The 19,126-nt window shown below is 33.3% G+C and overlaps 1 protein-coding gene across 3 annotated transcripts; it reads left to right on the top strand.

The window, feature by feature from the left end:
• LOC109719196 (protein REDUCED WALL ACETYLATION 1-like) lies at positions 263–13,431 on the top strand. 3 transcript variants are annotated; one of them, XM_020245743.1, is made up of 16 exons: positions 263–364; positions 595–678; positions 906–997; positions 1,959–2,072; positions 2,139–2,195; positions 2,284–2,356; positions 2,498–2,656; positions 5,009–5,158; positions 6,098–6,353; positions 6,824–6,942; positions 7,227–7,313; positions 8,231–8,319; positions 8,429–8,491; positions 8,607–8,663; positions 12,363–12,459; positions 13,076–13,431. In XM_020245743.1, exons 2-16 carry the CDS (start codon positions 646–648, stop codon positions 13,238–13,240), a joined length of 1,611 nt encoding a protein of 536 aa, XP_020101332.1. In that variant the 5' UTR covers positions 263–364; positions 595–645; the 3' UTR covers positions 13,241–13,431. The 3 variants fall into 3 exon arrangements, with proteins under 3 accessions (XP_020101332.1, XP_020101329.1, XP_020101331.1); XM_020245740.1 differs by having other exon boundaries at positions 1,956–2,072; XM_020245742.1 differs by having other exon boundaries at positions 289–678; positions 1,956–2,072.

Below are 19,126 nucleotides of genomic sequence, written 5' to 3'. Positions count from 1 at the left end.
GGGCGTTGTATCTGGACGCTTTAAGTGAATTGGTTGCGTATTTCTAACAGCTCAAGTTTTCGAATTTAATGGTTAGTATCAACGATCCGACCGGTGTAGACCAAGTGGTAGACAAGGATTACAGTATTTGTTAGAGGAGTCAAATTGACCACTTGGCAATCTACAATTGGTCAATCCCTTTACTTGGATCCTATTCCATCTCCAAATTGGAGAATATTCTCCAATTTGGAGTCTTAAGCTGAAGCTATTATAAATATGTAGATACCATGTTTTGCAGGGTGTGCTTCTTGAGATTGAAAGCATTGGGTATATTTTGGATTTAGGTTTTCGAGGGAGATAATTTTGTACTCCGCCTTTTATAAAAGTAAAGTTTTCGTTACGTAAATATTTGCACGCTTTATTTTTTTTCCTTTCTTTCTCTCTCTTTATCGATTCTTTTTTGATATTTTCGTGTCCGGTAAACTAGATTTTTTTTTTTTTTTTACTTTTGTCGTAACAAACGGGTATCAGAGTAAATGACGAATTTCTAACAATTTATATATATGTATACATATTGAATTGGTTTTGTTGTCTTATATTTTCTCAAATTGAAAGAACAATTCAAAGAGGAAGAAGAAAGAGATCTGCCACTTAGTCCTCTTATCAATGGAGAATTTTGGGCCAATAACTCCTGGCCAGGTAATGTACCTTTTCTTTTCTTTTTTGTCTTTTTTTTTTTGGGCACATTTTTTTTGTTCCTGAGGTTTCATTAATTAGTGTAAACCAAAAAATACATATGATTTGAAAATGGGTTTTTTATTGGTTTTTTTTTTTTAAAAAAAAAATTTTTCATTTTATGAAGCTTTGGGTGTACTTGAACATATATATCCATTGTCTAATTTCATATATGACATGCTTTGTAGCAGGTTTCATTGCTTGTTGGATTTGTACCTGTGATTGTAGCATGGCTTTATTCTGAGCTGTTGGTGCGCCAAAACAACTCAAATGCTTCAGAAATGTGAGTTTCAATTCAGTGATGATACTTTCTGGAACTTCTAAAGACTTCCTCTTTGTGTCGAGGCATCGTATGAGTAAAGTTGCTCGACGAAGCATAAAAGAGCTCCTGAGTAGCTTTTCGTCATGTCAGAAGAGCTTCAGCTTTTGGAGCTCGGAATGCTTACGACAAATGCTCGAAAAAGTTTGTTTCTTGAAGTGAGGTTCCGGAAGTATAAAGAGTTTAAGTAAAGTTGTTTGAAGAAGCACAAGAAAATCGTTAGTAGTCTCTCGTCATATCAGAAATAGAAGTATTAAATTTGAACTTCTTATGCTTCTAAAGATCAAAAGTTTACAACAAATCAATTGGTTTTTGGAAACTTTCTGCTTTTTGGAGTAGGGAAGAGCTCGAGAAGCCAGGCAAATAGCCACTAACTATCAGATGTTTATTAACTTCTAAGTCCACTATGTCGGATCGTCGGCGCTAACCATTAATCCCAAAAGCTCGAGCTGTTAGAAATATGCAACTAATTCACTTAAAGCGTATATATACAGCGCCCACGGGTCTCGATTGTGACTTGGCTGAACTAGCCTCACGCCACTTCGAACACGACTCGGCCCACCCAGTCTCACACCATTTCGAATATGACTCGGCCTAACATGACCTCCCGTTAAAGGGCAGGATGCTGGCTCATTTAAGCCAACACATTAAATTTCATTTGTTTCACTTTAGTTAACAAACTAAACCTTTTAGTTGGCTCAATCAAAGCAATTTAAACTTAATGTACCTACTCAAAAAGAATCTATACAAGTTAAGTGGACTCAAATGTTTATCACTGATATTTACACTGATTTTTACTATGTTAACTTGCAGCGAAGCACAATTCCGATCATTCTGATTGCATTAAATTGGACATATCGAACAATTCACTTGTTCAAATCTTATCTAAGTTTAAATCGATTTGCCATCTTTGATTTTTCAGCAGCAGGTGTTCTGACGCCGATTCTGTCGGAAACGATTCGAAGATTCAGTTGTTAGAGGGAGGTACTTCTCTGACACCACCTTCAGAAGTTCGCAGATCATCGCCGAGTTTTCTCAGGTTCGCAAAGAATAACATACACGAAAATTCTTAATTCCGAATATAAGCTAACACCTGATGCTTCAGGTGTCTTTTGATGGACAAGGATTTTTTGTTACAGAACCATTCAACACTAAGATCCCTGTAAGTGAAGCTAATTCATTTTTAACTGCTAAGAAATATATAGAGATATATTATACAAATGTTGAATAATTTGATTTGTTATTTACAGGACGGAGTTTGGAGCAATCCTGAGCTTGTATTACGTCTGCGACCGCACGAATCTCTTTGGCGAATCAGATCAGGTGTTTCATTTTAATCCTTACGAAACTCAAACATGACGATGTCGAATGGTTTGGTCAGAGCAGCAGCAGCTAAGTTTTTGAAGTTGTATTTACAACCCCTGCACATTAATTAATCCATGCTTTTTGTGTTTTTTGTTGTAGTACTACAGCAGAGATCTTTTCCTGTTTCTGTATTTTCTTCTTATAGTCGTCGCGGCGATTACATCTCTAAAGAAACACCAGAATCAATCACCAGGCTCAGGAAAATCTGTAAGGTATCTTAACAGGGATCAAACTGAAGAATGGAAGGGGTTGATGCAGGTAATTTTGACTCTGAATATAATGAATAAGTTCATTTCTTAGTTTTTATTTTATATTTTAAATTAAATTTGCTATCATTGTTAAATATAAAACTATATAAACACCGTTCTCTAACAGCTTAAGCTTTTAGAGTACAACGGTTGTTTTACATGGTATCAGAGCAGAAGGTCTTGAGTTCAAGTCATGCCAGGACCCAGCATAATTAATTTCCTTCCATTTAATTCAAGTCCACGTCATGGGCTTTGCAACAAGTCTCGAGCCCAGACGTGAGGGAAAGTGTTAAATATAAAACTATATAAATACCGTTCTTTAACAGCTTAAGCTTTTAGAGTACAACTCTAGTTGAACTATTTATTAAATATAAAATATTTAAATACCGTTTTTCTTAAACTTTCAGAGAATAATGATTGTTCTATATATATATATATAATTTAACATGATATCAGAATAGGAGATTCTGAATTTGAACCATGCTAGCTAGGTCCGTAGGTGTTATTGATTTTCTCCTATTTAATTCAAGTCCACGTCACCAGCCAGTAAAAAGTTTCCAGATTAGAAGTGAGAGGAAGTGTTAAATATAAAATTAAATATTTAAACATTATTTTCTTTCAGCTTAAGTTTTTAGAGAATAATGGTTGTTTCATATAATTTAACATTATCTGATTGGTGATGCTAATACTTTCCTTTCCTTTTCAGGTTTATTTATGTTTTTTTTTTTTTTTTTTTTTTTTTTTTTTTTTTTTTTTTTTTTTTTTTTTTTTTTTTTTTTTTTTTTTTTTTTTTTTTTTTTTTTTTTTTTTTTTTTTTTTTTTTTTTTTTTTTTTTTTTTTTTTTTTTTTTTTTTTTTTTTTTTTTTTTTTTTTTTTTTTTTTTTTTTTTTTTTTTTTTTTTTTTTTTTTTTTTTTTTTTTTTTTTTTTTTTTTTTTTTTTTTTTTTTTTTTTTTTTTTTTTTTTTTTTTTTTTTTTTTTTTTTTTTTTTTTTTTTTTTTTTTTTTTTTTTTTTTTTTTTTTTTTTTTTTTTTTTTTTTTTTTTTTTTTTTTTTTTTTTTTTTTTTTTTTTTTTTTTTTTTTTTTTTTTTTTTTTTTTTTTTTTTTTTTTTTTTTTTTTTTTTTTTTTTTTTTTTTTTTTTTTTTTTTTTTTTTTTGTGATGATAAGCCCTAATAGTGAAATAAAAATAAAATCACAGGGCGGCGAATTAAAAATATGCTAAGCCACGAGGGGACTATTTGAACTTTTTCTTTTTTTTTTTTGTGTGTATATATAATATATCCCCACAAGATATACACAATTATACGTACACACCTTCTAAAATATTGTAATATTGTTCCTATATTTTTAGAAATAGCCCATATTTGTATGTGTACACCTCTCCATTTCAGTGTGATTTGTGAAATATAAATATGAGAGATTTCAAAGGATACAGGCCCAAATTATATCTTTTCTTGTCATACATGCAAATACTATAATTGGGTATAGGGATGTCAATAGATATGAATATTCGAAATTTTATCTGAATCCGAACCTGAACTTAAACGAATATAATTTTGAATATGAATATCAAAAATAAATATCCGACGGATTTGGATTTGAATTTTGATTGTAACCAACCTGAACTAGGGATGTCAATGGGTATGGATATCCGAAATTTTATCCGAATTCGAACCCGAATGAAACGGATATATCCGATGCTAAATGGATATGGATATCAAAAATAGAAACCTGACGTATATGGATTCGGATATGGATTTTGACTGTACCCGATCCGAACCCGAACCTGACACGAACCCAAATTTATTTTGTATTATATATAATATATATATAAAAATTTGATGTTATATTTGAAATTATATTTTAAAAATTTAGATTTAATAGAATGTATTTTGAAATATTGAAAAAGGAAATAATTGTTTCGGGTTCAAATTTTCAGGTTCCGGTTCGGGTTTGGATATGGATTTTTAAAATCTGTCGGGTTCAGATTCGGGTCTCCAGTTTGGAGTCGGGTTCGGGTTTTTAAAAATCCGCCCCGAATCCAACCCGTTGACATCTCTAACCTGAACCTGACTCGATTTTATATATAGTAATATGTTTTGAAATGCTGTAAAGAGAAATAATTGTTTCGGGTTCGGATTTTGATTTTAAAATTCACTCTGAATCCGACCCATTTACGTTCCTAATTGGATTACCTTAGATCCAATAATAACATTTGGATCCAATCCGCTAATCCATAATGCTATAGCCTAATTATTAACTTAAGCCTATTCAACCTTATATACCCCTGCATTTAGCTATAGTTATCTGATGTGGGACTATTCTCAAACCTTAACTCCCGATCATTTATCCGTGGTACAAAGGTACTTTTTGTGATGTATCACTATTTCGGTGCACTGGAAACTTACAACGCGATTCGCACTTTCATCGCTGCGTACGTGTGGATGACTGGGTTTGGGAACTTCTCCTACTACTACGTACGCAAAGATTTCAGCCTTTCTCGATTTGCTCAGGTAATTAATAAAAGGCTAAGATACAGAAAACCTCTCTGTAAGTATTTATTTTTTTTTAATTTTTTCTTCCTGACTGCTAAAAACGGTGTTAATGGAGAGAACGGAATAACTAAATTGCTCCGCTCTTTCATTTTTATAAGAAAAAAAAGAAAATTTTAATATATTTCAGCATTTTCAAGGGCATTTTTATTATAAATTATAAGAAATGGACGGCATAGTGATGGAACCCTGATACGGCGTGGCTAAATACATCAAGTTAAAATTTTGAGGAGGTAAAATATAAATTTTTGAAAGTCAGTAAGGAAAATAGAAAAGTGGATATTTAAATATATATTTTTTTCATAGAGGCAGTTGTGGAAATTTGTGATAACTTGAAGTGGGTTTTTTTTTTTTTTTTTTTTTTTTTTTTTTTTTTGGAGAACTGACGAAATTGTGATAAATTTTGAAGTCAAAATACCGTTGATTTAGAAAATCAAAAATTTGAAAAGTAAGGTAACAGTTTCAAAATGGTCCATTGTTTACGAAATATCGTAGTCATGGGTTGGAATTTTTGAAAACAAATTCTCTTCGTTCCACCTAAACTTACTTTTCAATCGAATTACAGTTCCATCAATTCAAATGCCTTGATCAAATTAGAGTCGGTCTAATTTATCAGATCGTTGGCCCTAATCATTAATCCCAAAGCTCGAACTATTAGAAATACACAACTAATTTACTTAAAGCGTATAGATACAGACATACATGACACACGGATCTCGATTATTACTTAACCTAACCAGCCTTATGTCACTTCGAATAGGACTCGATCCAATCCGGCCTCACGTCATTTGGAACATGACTCTGCTCAATCCAGCCTTCTGTTACAGGGCAGGATGCTGGTCCCTTTAAACCAACATAATTACTGTCTAACCAACAACATGTTGTTTTGTCTTTGGGAAGATGATGTGGCGGCTAAATTTTTTCGTCGCGTTTTGCTGCATTGCTCTCGACAACCATTACATGTTCTACTACATCTGCCCCATGCACACCTTCTTCACCCTGATGGTGTATTGCGCGCTTGGTCTCTTCAACAAGTACAACAAGTATGGCTGGGCCATTGCAGCAAAAATTGGTGCTTGCTTTTTGGTTATTGCTGTTGTGTGGGAGGTCCCCGGCGTCTTCGACTTCGTGTGGCATCCGTTCGCTTTCCTCCTCGGTCAGTTCTCAAAATCTTCGATATATAACTGCACTGATAGCGAGCTTCCAAACTTCTACGGAGTGAATCTAACTGCTGCAGTTGAAACTGTAAGAGTAGGCTGCAGTTCCAAGTTCTGACTACAACCGTACTAAGTCTACATATCTAATCGCCTCTTACATTCTATATTGGGAATGATCTATTATGAAAATTTACAAATGTGAGTCGTCATTGCTACGTACGCTTTTCACTGCATGCATATCCAAATATACTTTTCTGAACCACTTAACACGCACTAAATTACCTCTATGCTATATAAGTGAAATTTGAACTCATGTATGTGCTAAAGATGTGAATTAGAGTTGTTAAGTTCACTTTCGAAGAATAGACGCCAAAGTGAAACTTCTGAGAAAGTTAAGGGGGTGCTTTTTTGTAGGGTTTTTTTCGTTGCGCTTGTTTCTCAGATTTAGTTTCCACATTTTGTAATGTAGGTTATAGTGATCCGGACGAAAGTGAACCACATGGACCCATGGATGAATGGCATTATCGATCTGGGCTTGATCGGTATATATGGATCTTGGGGATGATTTATGCCTATTATCATCCGACGGTGAGTGCTGAATATAAAATATAAAAATACCGTATTTTTGTCAGCTTAGAGAGACAAAGGGTTGTGACTTGTTTCATACCGATTAAATTAAAAATTTTGTTAAATATTAGTAGTTATATACAATGAATTTCCTTTTACATTTATGGAAAGAAATGCAATCAAAACAATGAAAAGTTAAGGAGGTTGATTTTAAACAACCATGACAATGTAATTGAAACTTTGGTTACAAATGTGGTGTCTACAATTTTTTATTTATTTAATAACTTGATTGTTTGTTGATATAGGTTGAGAGATGGATGCAGAAACTTGAAGAAACCAGAGTGTGGCTTCAAATGCTAATCAAAGCATCCATAGTTGCAGTTTGTTTTGTGGTACTCAATCCAAGTTTTATCTCTTTGTGATAACATTTAAAATTTTCACGGATTTATCTTCAATTTATTTTAAAAAAATTGTACGGACGTTACTTGAACTATAGCATATTTTGGATTTTACAATTTCATCCTATAATGTTTTCGAAATAGGTGATACCCCGTTTCCCAGGAGGTCATCCATCATAGAATTATTCTAGCTTTTACATGCTTAACCTTTTTAACCTCTTGAGTCTAGCTATTGCCCAAAATATTATGACCGGGTTAAGAGGTTTAGCTATTATATCTCATATATATAGGGTTTTTCTCAATCCTAGAGTTGTCCCATTTCTCACCCCTTTAAGTCCTGACGTCCTCGTTAGACTCAAGCACACTCGCAAGGAACAAACGATGTGAGACTCATTTCGTTAACCCTAGCCGACCTTATGGAGAGACACGCTCTACCCGTAACTTTTGTCAGTCGGAGAGCCGCGTTGTACGTACCTGCTATATGATCCTTGCCTAGCCAAGACTCATCTTACAATTCCGGCTAGTGATTAGCCCACGATACCAACTGTAATGCACTGCTTTCCAAGAGGTCAACCATCATAAAACTACTCTAGTTTTAATACGCTTAATTCTCTTAATCTCTTGGATCTAGCCACCGTCCAAAATATTATAATCGGGTTAAGAGGTTTAAGCCCTATTATATATATCTCATAAATAAAAATATTCCTAATTATAGGGGTGTCACAAAATAGATATACAAACTTCAAAAGTTTTGATTTTACTCTCTAATCTTACCAGCATTTCTAACATTTTGATGAAACATATTGATTCTGTCAAAGATTTAACAAGTGCTCTAAAGTATCAGGAGCCTGTTTCAAAATATGCTATAACTCAGGTGAGGTCTTATATGTTCTTACTGTGTACTTCTTTAGGTTGGTTACCTGTGGTACGAGTATGTGTTCAAGCTCGATAGGCGTACGTATATCGCATATCACCCCTATACATCATGGATACCGATCACGTAAGCTTTAACCTTGATTATACGATAATATCGTGTTTTAAGCATCTTTGATCAATATCACATATTGAATTATTCATACATGTTTATCATTTTATTCGTCGAAAATCAGTGTGTACATTGTTTTGAGGAACATAACGCAGCAATTCCGAAATTATACTCTTGCACTCTTTGGGTGAGTGGCCTTATCGCAACAATTCCGAAATTATTCTCAATTTTATTAAAAAAAAATTTGCTTTTTTTCTTTTTTTTTTTTTATTATTTTGATCATTGTTTCTTCAAATTATCAGGTGGCTTGGAAAGATTACGCTCGAAACTTACATATCGCAGTGCCACATCTGGCTGAGGTTTTCTCGTAACTTTCATGTTATTTATAGAACTAGTTCATGTTTAGCTTGACTGTTGCTTCTGTGAAAATATTGTTTGAGCGGAGCCATTCGAAGAAACAGTATTTTCTTTCTCCATTGCATTATCATCAATAACTCCCATGTTACGGCGTAAGGACCACAAAAGCTCTAAACTTTTGGCTCAGTAAATGCTCGAAAGCTTCTGCTTTCTAGATTAGAGAAGTTATTTGAAACGACAAGCCAGGTAGACTCTTAATTTAACATTTTCAACGTCCTAGGTGCGGTGCTTTTCGTTCTTCTTAGGTAAAAATATATGGAGATTCCCTCGTTTTAAAAATAAAATAGTTACGTACAGTCCCCATTCTTTTGTTTTATTAAACTTCAATTTGCCTCCATGCGGTTTAGCATATTTTATTTTTCTTCCCTATGATTCATAAAGTTGCGCTTAATTAATTATCCTATGTTTTTATTTTAAATTCACCTAATAATATACTTCTTAAAAATTACAAGGTGTTAAAATATAGGTTATAGGACAGGACAGTTTTATATATATGCTACGATACTATCAATAGTATCAAGCACTTGGTACTGTCGAGTTTTCGGCCGTTGGATGAAAATATGTGCAGTTAGGATGATATATAGTGGTCCACGGTTAGAATAATACTGGTCCCCTAGAGTTGAGTGGGTGGTTGGTTGAATAGTATAATCTAACGGATGGAAATGATCAATGGGTAGATCTAACGGCAGAAAACTCGATAGTACTAAAAGTTTGGTACTATAGACAGTATAGTAGCCAAACACTCTCTCTCTCTCTCTCTCTCTCTCTCTCTCTCTATATATATATATATATTAGTAAACATAGAAGAAACCCTTTTTATTTAGGCTAAAATGTAAGTTACTTTTCTTGATATATGACTTGTTGCACTTAACCCCTAAAATAAAAAAGTATGCACTTAACCCTCTTTGATAGATTAGAAATATGCAAGAGGGTTATAACAATAAAAGTAATATTGTTAAAAATGAATATGGTTAAGTGTAACGCTCCAATAGTTCAATGATTTTTTTTTTTTTTTTTTTTTGAGAGAAGATGGAAAAAGGATTTTGATTAGGAATATAAGAGGATATTGCACCCTAATAATAATAACTAGGTTTAGACATTTTGGGGCGGTGGTTTGGGCCCAATAAATTATTATTGCTAGCGGATCGACATGATATAGTTTGATAGTAGAGACAAATATCAGCCGAAAGTATGAGAATTACGTGTTATGCATGGCAAAATGCTACACCACGGATTTGGTGGGAGCCTGTTAGTGATAAACCCTAAAGCCAATCGGTGACATAGGCTTGTGGATATATTAAGTATTTTTCTTAATTAATAAAGGGCAAGTTTTATTCATATTTATTGTTCGCAGTACAATATATATATATGAATCGTCCGTTGAATCTTCGTTAAGAAAATATATTCCTAAGAGTTAGGAATTTGAGATATATATTTCTTAGTACAAGATTCTTAAATGCTCCTAGCCATAGGAATATCATAAGGGCGATGATATTTCCGGATAGGCCGGTGTATGCTATACTTCTAAGTTGAGGTGACGAGTCTCAAGTCACTAGTGTAGAGACACTAAAGTAAGCATACAGGTGCTTGTTAAAGAACAAGTACACTGAGCGTGACTATTTGGTTGAACTGTCACATGGTTCTATGCTCGCCAGTGATAAGTTCATTGCTACAGTTGTGTGAAGTACTCCTTGGACCTGAGGCATCATAGTTGCTTCACGTATAGGTTGCTACAGTTTAACAGTACTAATACTTAGACTCTAGACACGGGTTTATGTTCGGTACTGATTGGCTATAGTGATTTATATGGGGAGGCATGTGAGTGCGCAATAAGGAATTCAACACTCTCAATATTGAGAGAGAACGTTCTATGTAGACTATCAGACTCGATTCGAAAAATCCCTGGCCAGGGCATGTGGTGTATGGAAAGAGTTTCCAGATGTGTTACCATATTGAATCGGTTCTAGATATTCTAGTCATATGATCGAATAATAAGATTTGGCGAGTAACCATAATTTTGGTTCGATCGGGACGTTGTGTGTTGAAAGGAATTAATCATACGGTAACTGTAAGCGGAAAGGTTTATTCTTCATCACCATTCTGGATTGTCGTGATATACTGCTAGGTGTCACTCACGGACGGTGAGAGAATATGAATGATTAGAATTTAATTATTCTTATTTATCGATTAGAAGGGTTCTAATTAAATATCAAAGAGTTTGATATTTAGCTCCACTGCCGAATGGTAATGAACCTATGCGGTCACACACAATAGGAATTGTGTGCATCCAACAGGACAAGATGAGAATAATACACTAAACGGTTTAGTGAAAATAGTGAGGATTATAATTTGATTGTTACGAAAGATTTTATCTCTAATTGGATTAGAGAATAACTGAATATTCATAAATTATTATGAGATAATATTCTAATTAAATTAGATTTAAATATGAATATTTAGTTATAATAGATATGATCTAATTAAAGGGAGAGATAATAAAATATCCTATGTTCCAACTAATTGGATGTAATCCTTAGTTGGATGTAATCCAATTAGTTGCAACAGATAGTATAGAATTATAACTAATTGAAAATTATCAAATTGGGATTGTAACTATTTGAATATAATTAGTTACAACAAAGATACGGCTCAATTAAGAAGCCGTTTCGTACGGCTCTTTGTTTGTACTCCTTAATTAAGCAGAGCTATATATATAGCTTAGCTGCGGCTTCATTAAGGGTGCGAGATATCATTAATTGACGTGAATAGGATTCAAATATTCTTCTCTCTCAAACTTTCGTAAGTCCACAATAATTTTCCCAAGAAGGAACGTAGACATCGGAAGACTGCTAGCACCGTCTTCGTGATCTGCGACTCATCTGTTCCATACGACGGAAGGCGTTGGATCGGGATCAATTCCGTGTGGATACGCGTAGAGGCCGGGCACGTGCGCGGCTAATCGGAGGATCAACTTCAACCGTACAGTAGATCAAGAGACCTTAACTGGTCCAAGGTAATGTAATCTAAACTTCGGATTTGTTTAGATTAGATTTTATTTTACATTGTAACATGAGAATGATCCGCCGGCACTGGATTGATTTGTTTTGTTTTGTTTCATATGTGATATGGATTTCGTTTTCGTTTTTCCGCTGCGATTTTTAAGTGCCGGATATTTTTTCTAACAGAGCCATCTCTTGAACTTTGTCACAGATTTTTGGTGAGAGCTATATCTTGAACTGTAATAGTCACTTTCTAGAGTCTTCTCTCACATCGCCTGGTAGTTCTGATCTATCTGGCTGTGATCGGATTTAGACTTGACGAGAACGTCAGGGTCTAAATGGAGGAAGTTTATAACATTCCAATAGTCCGACATGGATAAGAAAAGAATTCTGACTAGTAACATAAGAGGCCTTTCTGATTAGGAACATAAGAAGCCTCACACCCTAATAATAATAACTGGATTGAAGTATTTTGGGCCGATGGTTTAGACCCAACGAGTTATTATTGCTAGCGTTTCGGGTTGTTATATTAAGTGCACATATATCTATAATTTTTTTTTAGAAATTAAGTACAACTTAATATATTAAAGATGGTAATATATTTATTTACATTTTTTTTTTTTTTTTTTGGTGTGCTTGCAGAACAGGAGGGCCAGATAAAAGAGCACGAAAAAACCTCTCTCTCATCCCCAACTATCCAATGCTCAATTTTTTGCTCACCACTGCCATATATGTCACAGTATGTATATATCATATTAATAATAGTGTGAAATTATGGGGGAAAAAAACCAAAGAAAAAAGGTAAAAATGTATGAAGACCCCCTCAACTAATGCGATTTTGAAATAGCTCCCCACCTTTAATTTATTTACTTTTTTTTTTCTTTTTTTGATTTACTTCAGTTACTGCAGTTAAAAATTTTATTTAGTTAATTTGGTGATTTTGTTAGCTATTAACTGTTAATCGTTCTAGTCTTATTGCTAAAAAATGAGTGAAATGATAAAATCTCCAATTTATTCAATGAAAGTTACTTACTTCCAAAATTAAGAAGCTAAGGGGGTTCTAAGTTAAAACGTTCAAAGTTGAGGAATTTTCATATATTTTCATTTATTGCAATTCGACGTACCCTTGGAGTAAAAAAGGAAGGAAAAAAAAAAAACCAGATCTTTTTGCATCAAATTAATAACCTTTGATCATTAATATGCTAATATGCGAGAAAGTTTAGTAACATAAGTATTTTACGTTAACATTATACCAGAATACCTGATATATATTTCAGGACTAAAGAGAAAAATCACAATGTATAAGAGAGTTTTCTGCAATTTAGCCAAGTTCTTGAGATGAGTTTCATCTGCAGGTTGCACATAGAGTGTTTGGATTGACGAACAGACTCAAGATGGCTTTCGTGCCGAGCGGCGACGACAAGCGCATGCTCTGCAACATCGTCGTAGCAGCAATCGCCGCCATCGTACTCTACTGCTTTTCTTTGGTGGTGTTTAACGTCCCAAAGATGCTGGCGTGAAGTAGGATTGTCAGTGAACCGAACACGAGCGAGCTGGAGCTAGCTCATAAACGAGATGAACACGAGCTAGCTCGTTAAAGTATCAAGCTAAAAATTCAGCTCGTGTTTGGCTCGTCTATTAACAAGCTCAACACGAGTTAGCTCATGAGCAACAAGTTAAAAAGATTAAAAAGGATATGTATATGAAATAAATTTATGAGATTGTATTTGTTAGATTTTGATCTAATGGTTGAAATTCTATATATAAATAAAAATTTTTATGATATTCAGTTGGACTTTATATTTAGATTGAGCTAAAAATTAAATAATAAAAATTTGCATTATATATATATATATATATATATATATATATATATATATATATATATATATATATATATAAATATTTATTTATATATATAAAGAATGAAATATATATAAAAATTAAAATATATAAATTATATAAATATAAAATATATGTAGCTGTTATCGAGCCGAGCACGAGCGAGCTGACCCCAGCTCATGTTTAGCTCGTTTATTAGATGAGCTGAAAAATTCAGATCATATTCGACTCGTTAACTAAACGAGCGATTCGACCTCAAGCTCGTTTTGAGCCGGACAGTTAACGAGCGATTCGACCTCAAGCTCGTTTTGAACCGGACATAAGTTGGCTCGTGAATAGCGAGCTGGATTGCCATCCCTAGACCCTAGTGTGAATGTTTTTGAATCATTTTACTGAAATAGAACAAAGTGTTTCTTTAGTTAAAAATGAATAGAGACCCCCCTCAACTATAGGCTATTTGGACATACATCCCTCATTTATTTTTTGTAAGATAAATAAATATTTTGATTTTTTGATAAATACATATGAAAATTTTTGAACAATATAATTAAATTATGTATGGTAGGAATTTTATTAATTTTCATTCATACGAGAAATATAGTAATAGCTTAGTAAAACTATTTATAAATAATAATATATATTATTATATTATTAATAATATATATGTTTTATTAGCGGTGTCTATGCCGTGTTTGTAACCTTAATTTTTTGAAAGCTGTCGAGTCACAGTGTCAGAGTTGTGTCTTATCCTGTGTCCCGTATCAGTGTCCGTGATGCCTAGATCTTCATACATTTTTATTAAACTTTTGTTTTGGGGATTAATCCAAACTTATATTTAGTTTAATTTGGTATAGATTACTCTTGGTTAGTATTATTATATAATATATATATAGAGAGAGAGAGAGAGAGAGAGAGAGTTGGTATAGAATACTATTAATAGCAAACGGACTTAATTGCTATCAATTTCTTTTCGATGATGGAGTCTTCAAATCGACGATCAGCACTGTTAAACATGATCTATACTACTTTTGAAATATTTAGAATTTAAATTTCAAATCTTTTCGAAATTATTTACCTAATAATCATAGGTTATAAAAATTATAATTTTAATTATTGATATAAGGCGTTTGCTAGTTTAATATTGTAAATAAATCTAGATCAATTAAATTTTTGTTAGAAAATATTTTAAAATATTTAAAATAAGATCTATACTTCTGGTCTCGATTACACATCACTTTTTGAAAGATATTTATTTTTAGCCGTTCATTTTTTTATTCACTTCTGTAGAAGATCTAGAACAATATCGAAAAAATATAAAATTTGACTTGTTGATATTTTTACTGGTCTAAATCATGTTCGATGTGTTAATTGTTTGAAAGTTTTTCATCGAAAACAGATTGGTAGCAACAGAATCTGCTGGCTACCGATCATATTCTAGGTCAACCCTCTCTCTCTCTCTATATATATATTAAATACTTTTTATTTTACTTGCCAAATATCTAACTTCTTGTTTAGTGTTATACTTTGTTTTTGTTCCAAACAGGCCAAAATCTATATCTTGGATACTTTTATTTTTTTTGTCTTTTATTTATTTATTTATTTTTTTTCTCTTGAAGATGCATACAAGCTGATCATCGACACGCACAATTTCTCGCGCTAGTTATGATTCACAATCAAAAAGCTATGATTCAATGTTCAAGATACCAACAAACTGCGCTACACAACACTTGCCATGTACCTAGCTTGTATGGATATATATATATATATATATATATATATATATATATATATATATATATATATATATATATATATATATATATATATATATATATATATATATAGAATTGAGCTGAAATGCTATCGGTAGCAAACTAGCTCCGTTGCCACCAATTTGTTTTTGATGATGGAGCCTTTAAATTGACGATCGGCACCGTTGAACATGATCTATACCACTTGAACTATTTAGAAATCAAATTTCAAATCATTTCGACATCATTGACCTAATGATCAAAGGTTTTCAAAATTTGTAATTTTAATGGTAGATATGAGGCATTTTCTCGTTTAACGGTGTAAAGCTATCCAAATCAATTGAATTTTGGTTAGAAAATTCTTTAAACTATTTAGAATAAGATCTATACTCTCGATCTTGATTACAAAATTTTTATCTTCATTTTTTAGAGGATATTCATTTTCAGCCGTTCATTTTTACGCCCACTTGATGGACAAGAGAGCAATATCGAAAAAGTATAAAATTCGATTTCTAGATACTTCAAGTAGTATAGAACATATTCAACGATGCCGATCATTGATTTGGAGGCTCCATTATCAAAAACAAATGGGTGGCAACGGAGACCGTTTGCTACCGATAGTATTCTAGTTCAACTCTATATATATATATATATATATATATATATATATATATATATATATATATATATATATATATATATATATATATACACTGATCACAATTCACAATAACTAAATAAAAATCAAGAACTCTGAACCCAGCACATGGAATGTTATTCATAATTAGTACCGTTTGGTTCGGGTATAAGCAAGAACTAGCTATTACAGGAATAGATACAAGTATGGGAATAAGAAAAATAGTGTTTGGATAAAAATTGGGTTGTTCCGGGGGATAAGAACAATTTTAGATAGTTTTATATAGAAAATAAAGGTGTTGGTGGGGATACTCGAGAATTACTATTCTCGGCTAAAAAATTAGCGTTTGGGTATAAAGGGGGATAAGGGCCTATTCCTATCCCTATCCCCTAACCAAACGCTGAACATATATACAGTTTTGAATAAACAAATTTTTTTTTTTGGGAACCATCATTCAATCCAGGAGTTCAGGGGCAAACAATTTATTTGGGATCCCTCATTTTTCAGAGAAATTATTGCTTGTATTTTAATTATTGCACATGTATATATCTGATGTTTAAAAGACTTTAATTAATATCTATTGCATGTGACTGATTATTGCATGCATCTGATTACTGCATATATATTATTTGATTATTGAAAATAGCAAAAAGTTGTGAAATTTGGATGTTTATTTTTGGGTAGATTACACTTAATTTTAGGCTGTGTTTGATTCGGGTATAAGTAAGAACTGTTTATTTCAGCAATATGTATAAGTTTAGGTATAAGCAGGAATCAGACCAATTTTGCGTTTGGATGAAAATTGAATTGCTCCTAAGAATAAGGTATAAATAGTATTTGGATGGTTAGAGTGGAACAAAATGAATATGAGTTATAATTTTAAATTAAAATTATTTTATCTAATTAATTAACATTAAAATATTACTTAAAAATAATAAATTAATATTAATAATTATAAACAATAAATTAATTAAATAATTATAATTAAATAATAAATTATAAATAATTATAAATAATAAATTAATTAGTTAATAAAAAATTAATTAGATAATAAATTATAAATAATAAATTATTATTAATTATAAATTAAGTAATTAATAATTAATAATTAATAATAATATATTATTAATAATAATATATTATTAATAATAATATATTATTAATAATAAGTTAATTAGATAATATAGTATAAATAATAAATTAATAATAGTTATAATGTCACGCCCCGGATATCACGTTCACCGGGTACGCCGACAAATTCGCCGTATATAAAATTTTTTTTTCTGTATACGAAACGATAGCTGTACCTATAAAAATACAACACTACAACCAGTAGTATAGGGCTGTAAGGGACAAAACATAACCAGTGGCAAATAAAAGTTCACTATACATACAACATCAGTATACAAAATCTCGCCTCGCGAGAAATAGTAATGACAGTATGTATAAGAACTCAAAAACTACAACTACCTGTAGCTGGTACTCCACTAGCTCTGGCTCGTCTGGTAGGTCTCTAACTCGCGACGCCCTTGCCACGATCAAACTCAGAGGGCGCAGCAGCCGGCACCGAAGGCTCTGCAAAACGAAAAGAAACAACTAGGCGTGAGAACTACTGTGAAAACAAGTAGTCCTCAGTGGGTGCCGCTCTCAACATCATCGGTCTACCCACTAAGTCTACAGAAAGGAGCTGGGATAGTAGGAAAAGCTGGAAATACATCTACAGCTAGATACCACTACACTATCATGCTCTACACTAACCAACTGTAGTGAAAGTAAATCCTGACCCAATCTCACCAGGGACTGTGATACACCCGTCCCGCCTGTCGAAGCTACACTAACAACCACTACGCTGGGTAGTTAGTGGAGAGCAAGTCCAATCAGGACACAACGATACCAACGCAAAACCACAAAGCCCGACTCCGGAGTGGCACTCGTGAGAGCTACCCAACCGAGTATGCAAGCGTATCTCTGCCGAGCTCAATTAGGTTCTCACAGGCTATAGTCAAGTACACAGGGTCAAACTGGTCTACCAACCACAAGTCACGTGCGCTCGGCACAATATGATGCCAAAACGGCAATCCGGGTCCACTGTCAATCTCGACGGCACCCAACAGTCCGGAACAGTCTAAACTTTACTGTAAAAATAGGCTTGACATCCCAGCACGAGCGTAACAATAATCTACACTACCTGGGATATCCACCACACTAATACTGTGGTGATACAAAATAATAACGGCTCCTAGAGCTAAATCTGATAGTGTAAACAGGTGACAGATCCATAACGCTATTTTTCTCCTATGTCATATCCAAGTCCAACACGTATAATTTATCCATAATAAAACTAAGCTCCAAATTCAGTTTAGATGTCAACAACATGAAAGATCATGAATTCGAGCTATTACACGTGAAATGCATCCACCAAATATACATGCCGACAACGAGACATTAGGAGTAGAATCCGATGATAAATTCACCTCGAAAGTTAAACTCAATCCGGCGCGACGTCGAGAACGGCAGAATCACACGCTCGCTCGGCCTCCCAACGCAGCCACCACAACGCTCGCGTGCTCGAATGGCTCCGCAGCGCGACGTCGGCGACAAAACAACTCCACCCAAGCTCCTCCACGAACGGATCAAGTCTAGAGAGAGAGAGAGGTGAAGAAGCAATAAAAATCCATCTCTCTAACCCTCTACGTACATATAAGCGGTGGAGAGGAGTGGGTGACACAAACGAGGTGAGAAATGACTCATTTGCCCTCTCACCTACCTGGTGTACCGGTACATGATTATTTGTACCAGTACAAATGGCAACCCGAGAGCAGCTGCGCACAAACCGTCAAAGTGTACTGGTACACCCCTGATGTTGTACCGGTACAGAAAGTGTACCGGTACGCCTTAATGGTTGTACCGGTACAACAAGCATAAAATCTGCTGTTTGCAGATTCTAATGCCAAGTCCTGCTCTTGCGTCCCAGCTGAGTCCGTTTTGCATCTATTTCGCGCGAACGCGACTCGGAATTGTCTTAATTACATAATAATAAATATTAATAATTATTAATTAATTAATTATTAAAATAATAATTTAAATAATAAATATTAATAATCATTAAACAATAAATATATACCATAGGGACCGCAAATCGTCCTCTCCGAACAGCTGTCGAGACGTCTCACAGC

This window comes from Ananas comosus, linkage group 13 (assembly GCF_001540865.1).
Source record: "Ananas comosus cultivar F153 linkage group 13, ASM154086v1, whole genome shotgun sequence".
Classification (NCBI taxonomy): Eukaryota; Viridiplantae; Streptophyta; class Magnoliopsida; order Poales; family Bromeliaceae; genus Ananas; species Ananas comosus.
Note: the sequence above shows the minus strand (reverse complement) of the source record. Positions and strands in the feature narration are given on the sequence as shown.

What these genes read in the sequence shown, in the direction of transcription:
- LOC109719196 (XM_020245740.1), top strand. Translation starts at nt 646, where the DNA reads ATGGAGAATTTTGGGCCAATAACTCCTGGCCAG. An exon ending in AACTCAAATGCTTCAGAAAT is followed by an intron (nt 998 to 1,955) that starts GTGAGTTTCAAT and finishes TTGATTTTTCAG; the next exon opens with CAGCAGGTGTTCTGACGCCG. An exon ending in TCTTTGGCGAATCAGATCAG is followed by an intron (nt 2,357 to 2,497) that starts GTGTTTCATTTT and finishes TTTTTGTTGTAG; the next exon opens with TACTACAGCAGAGATCTTTT.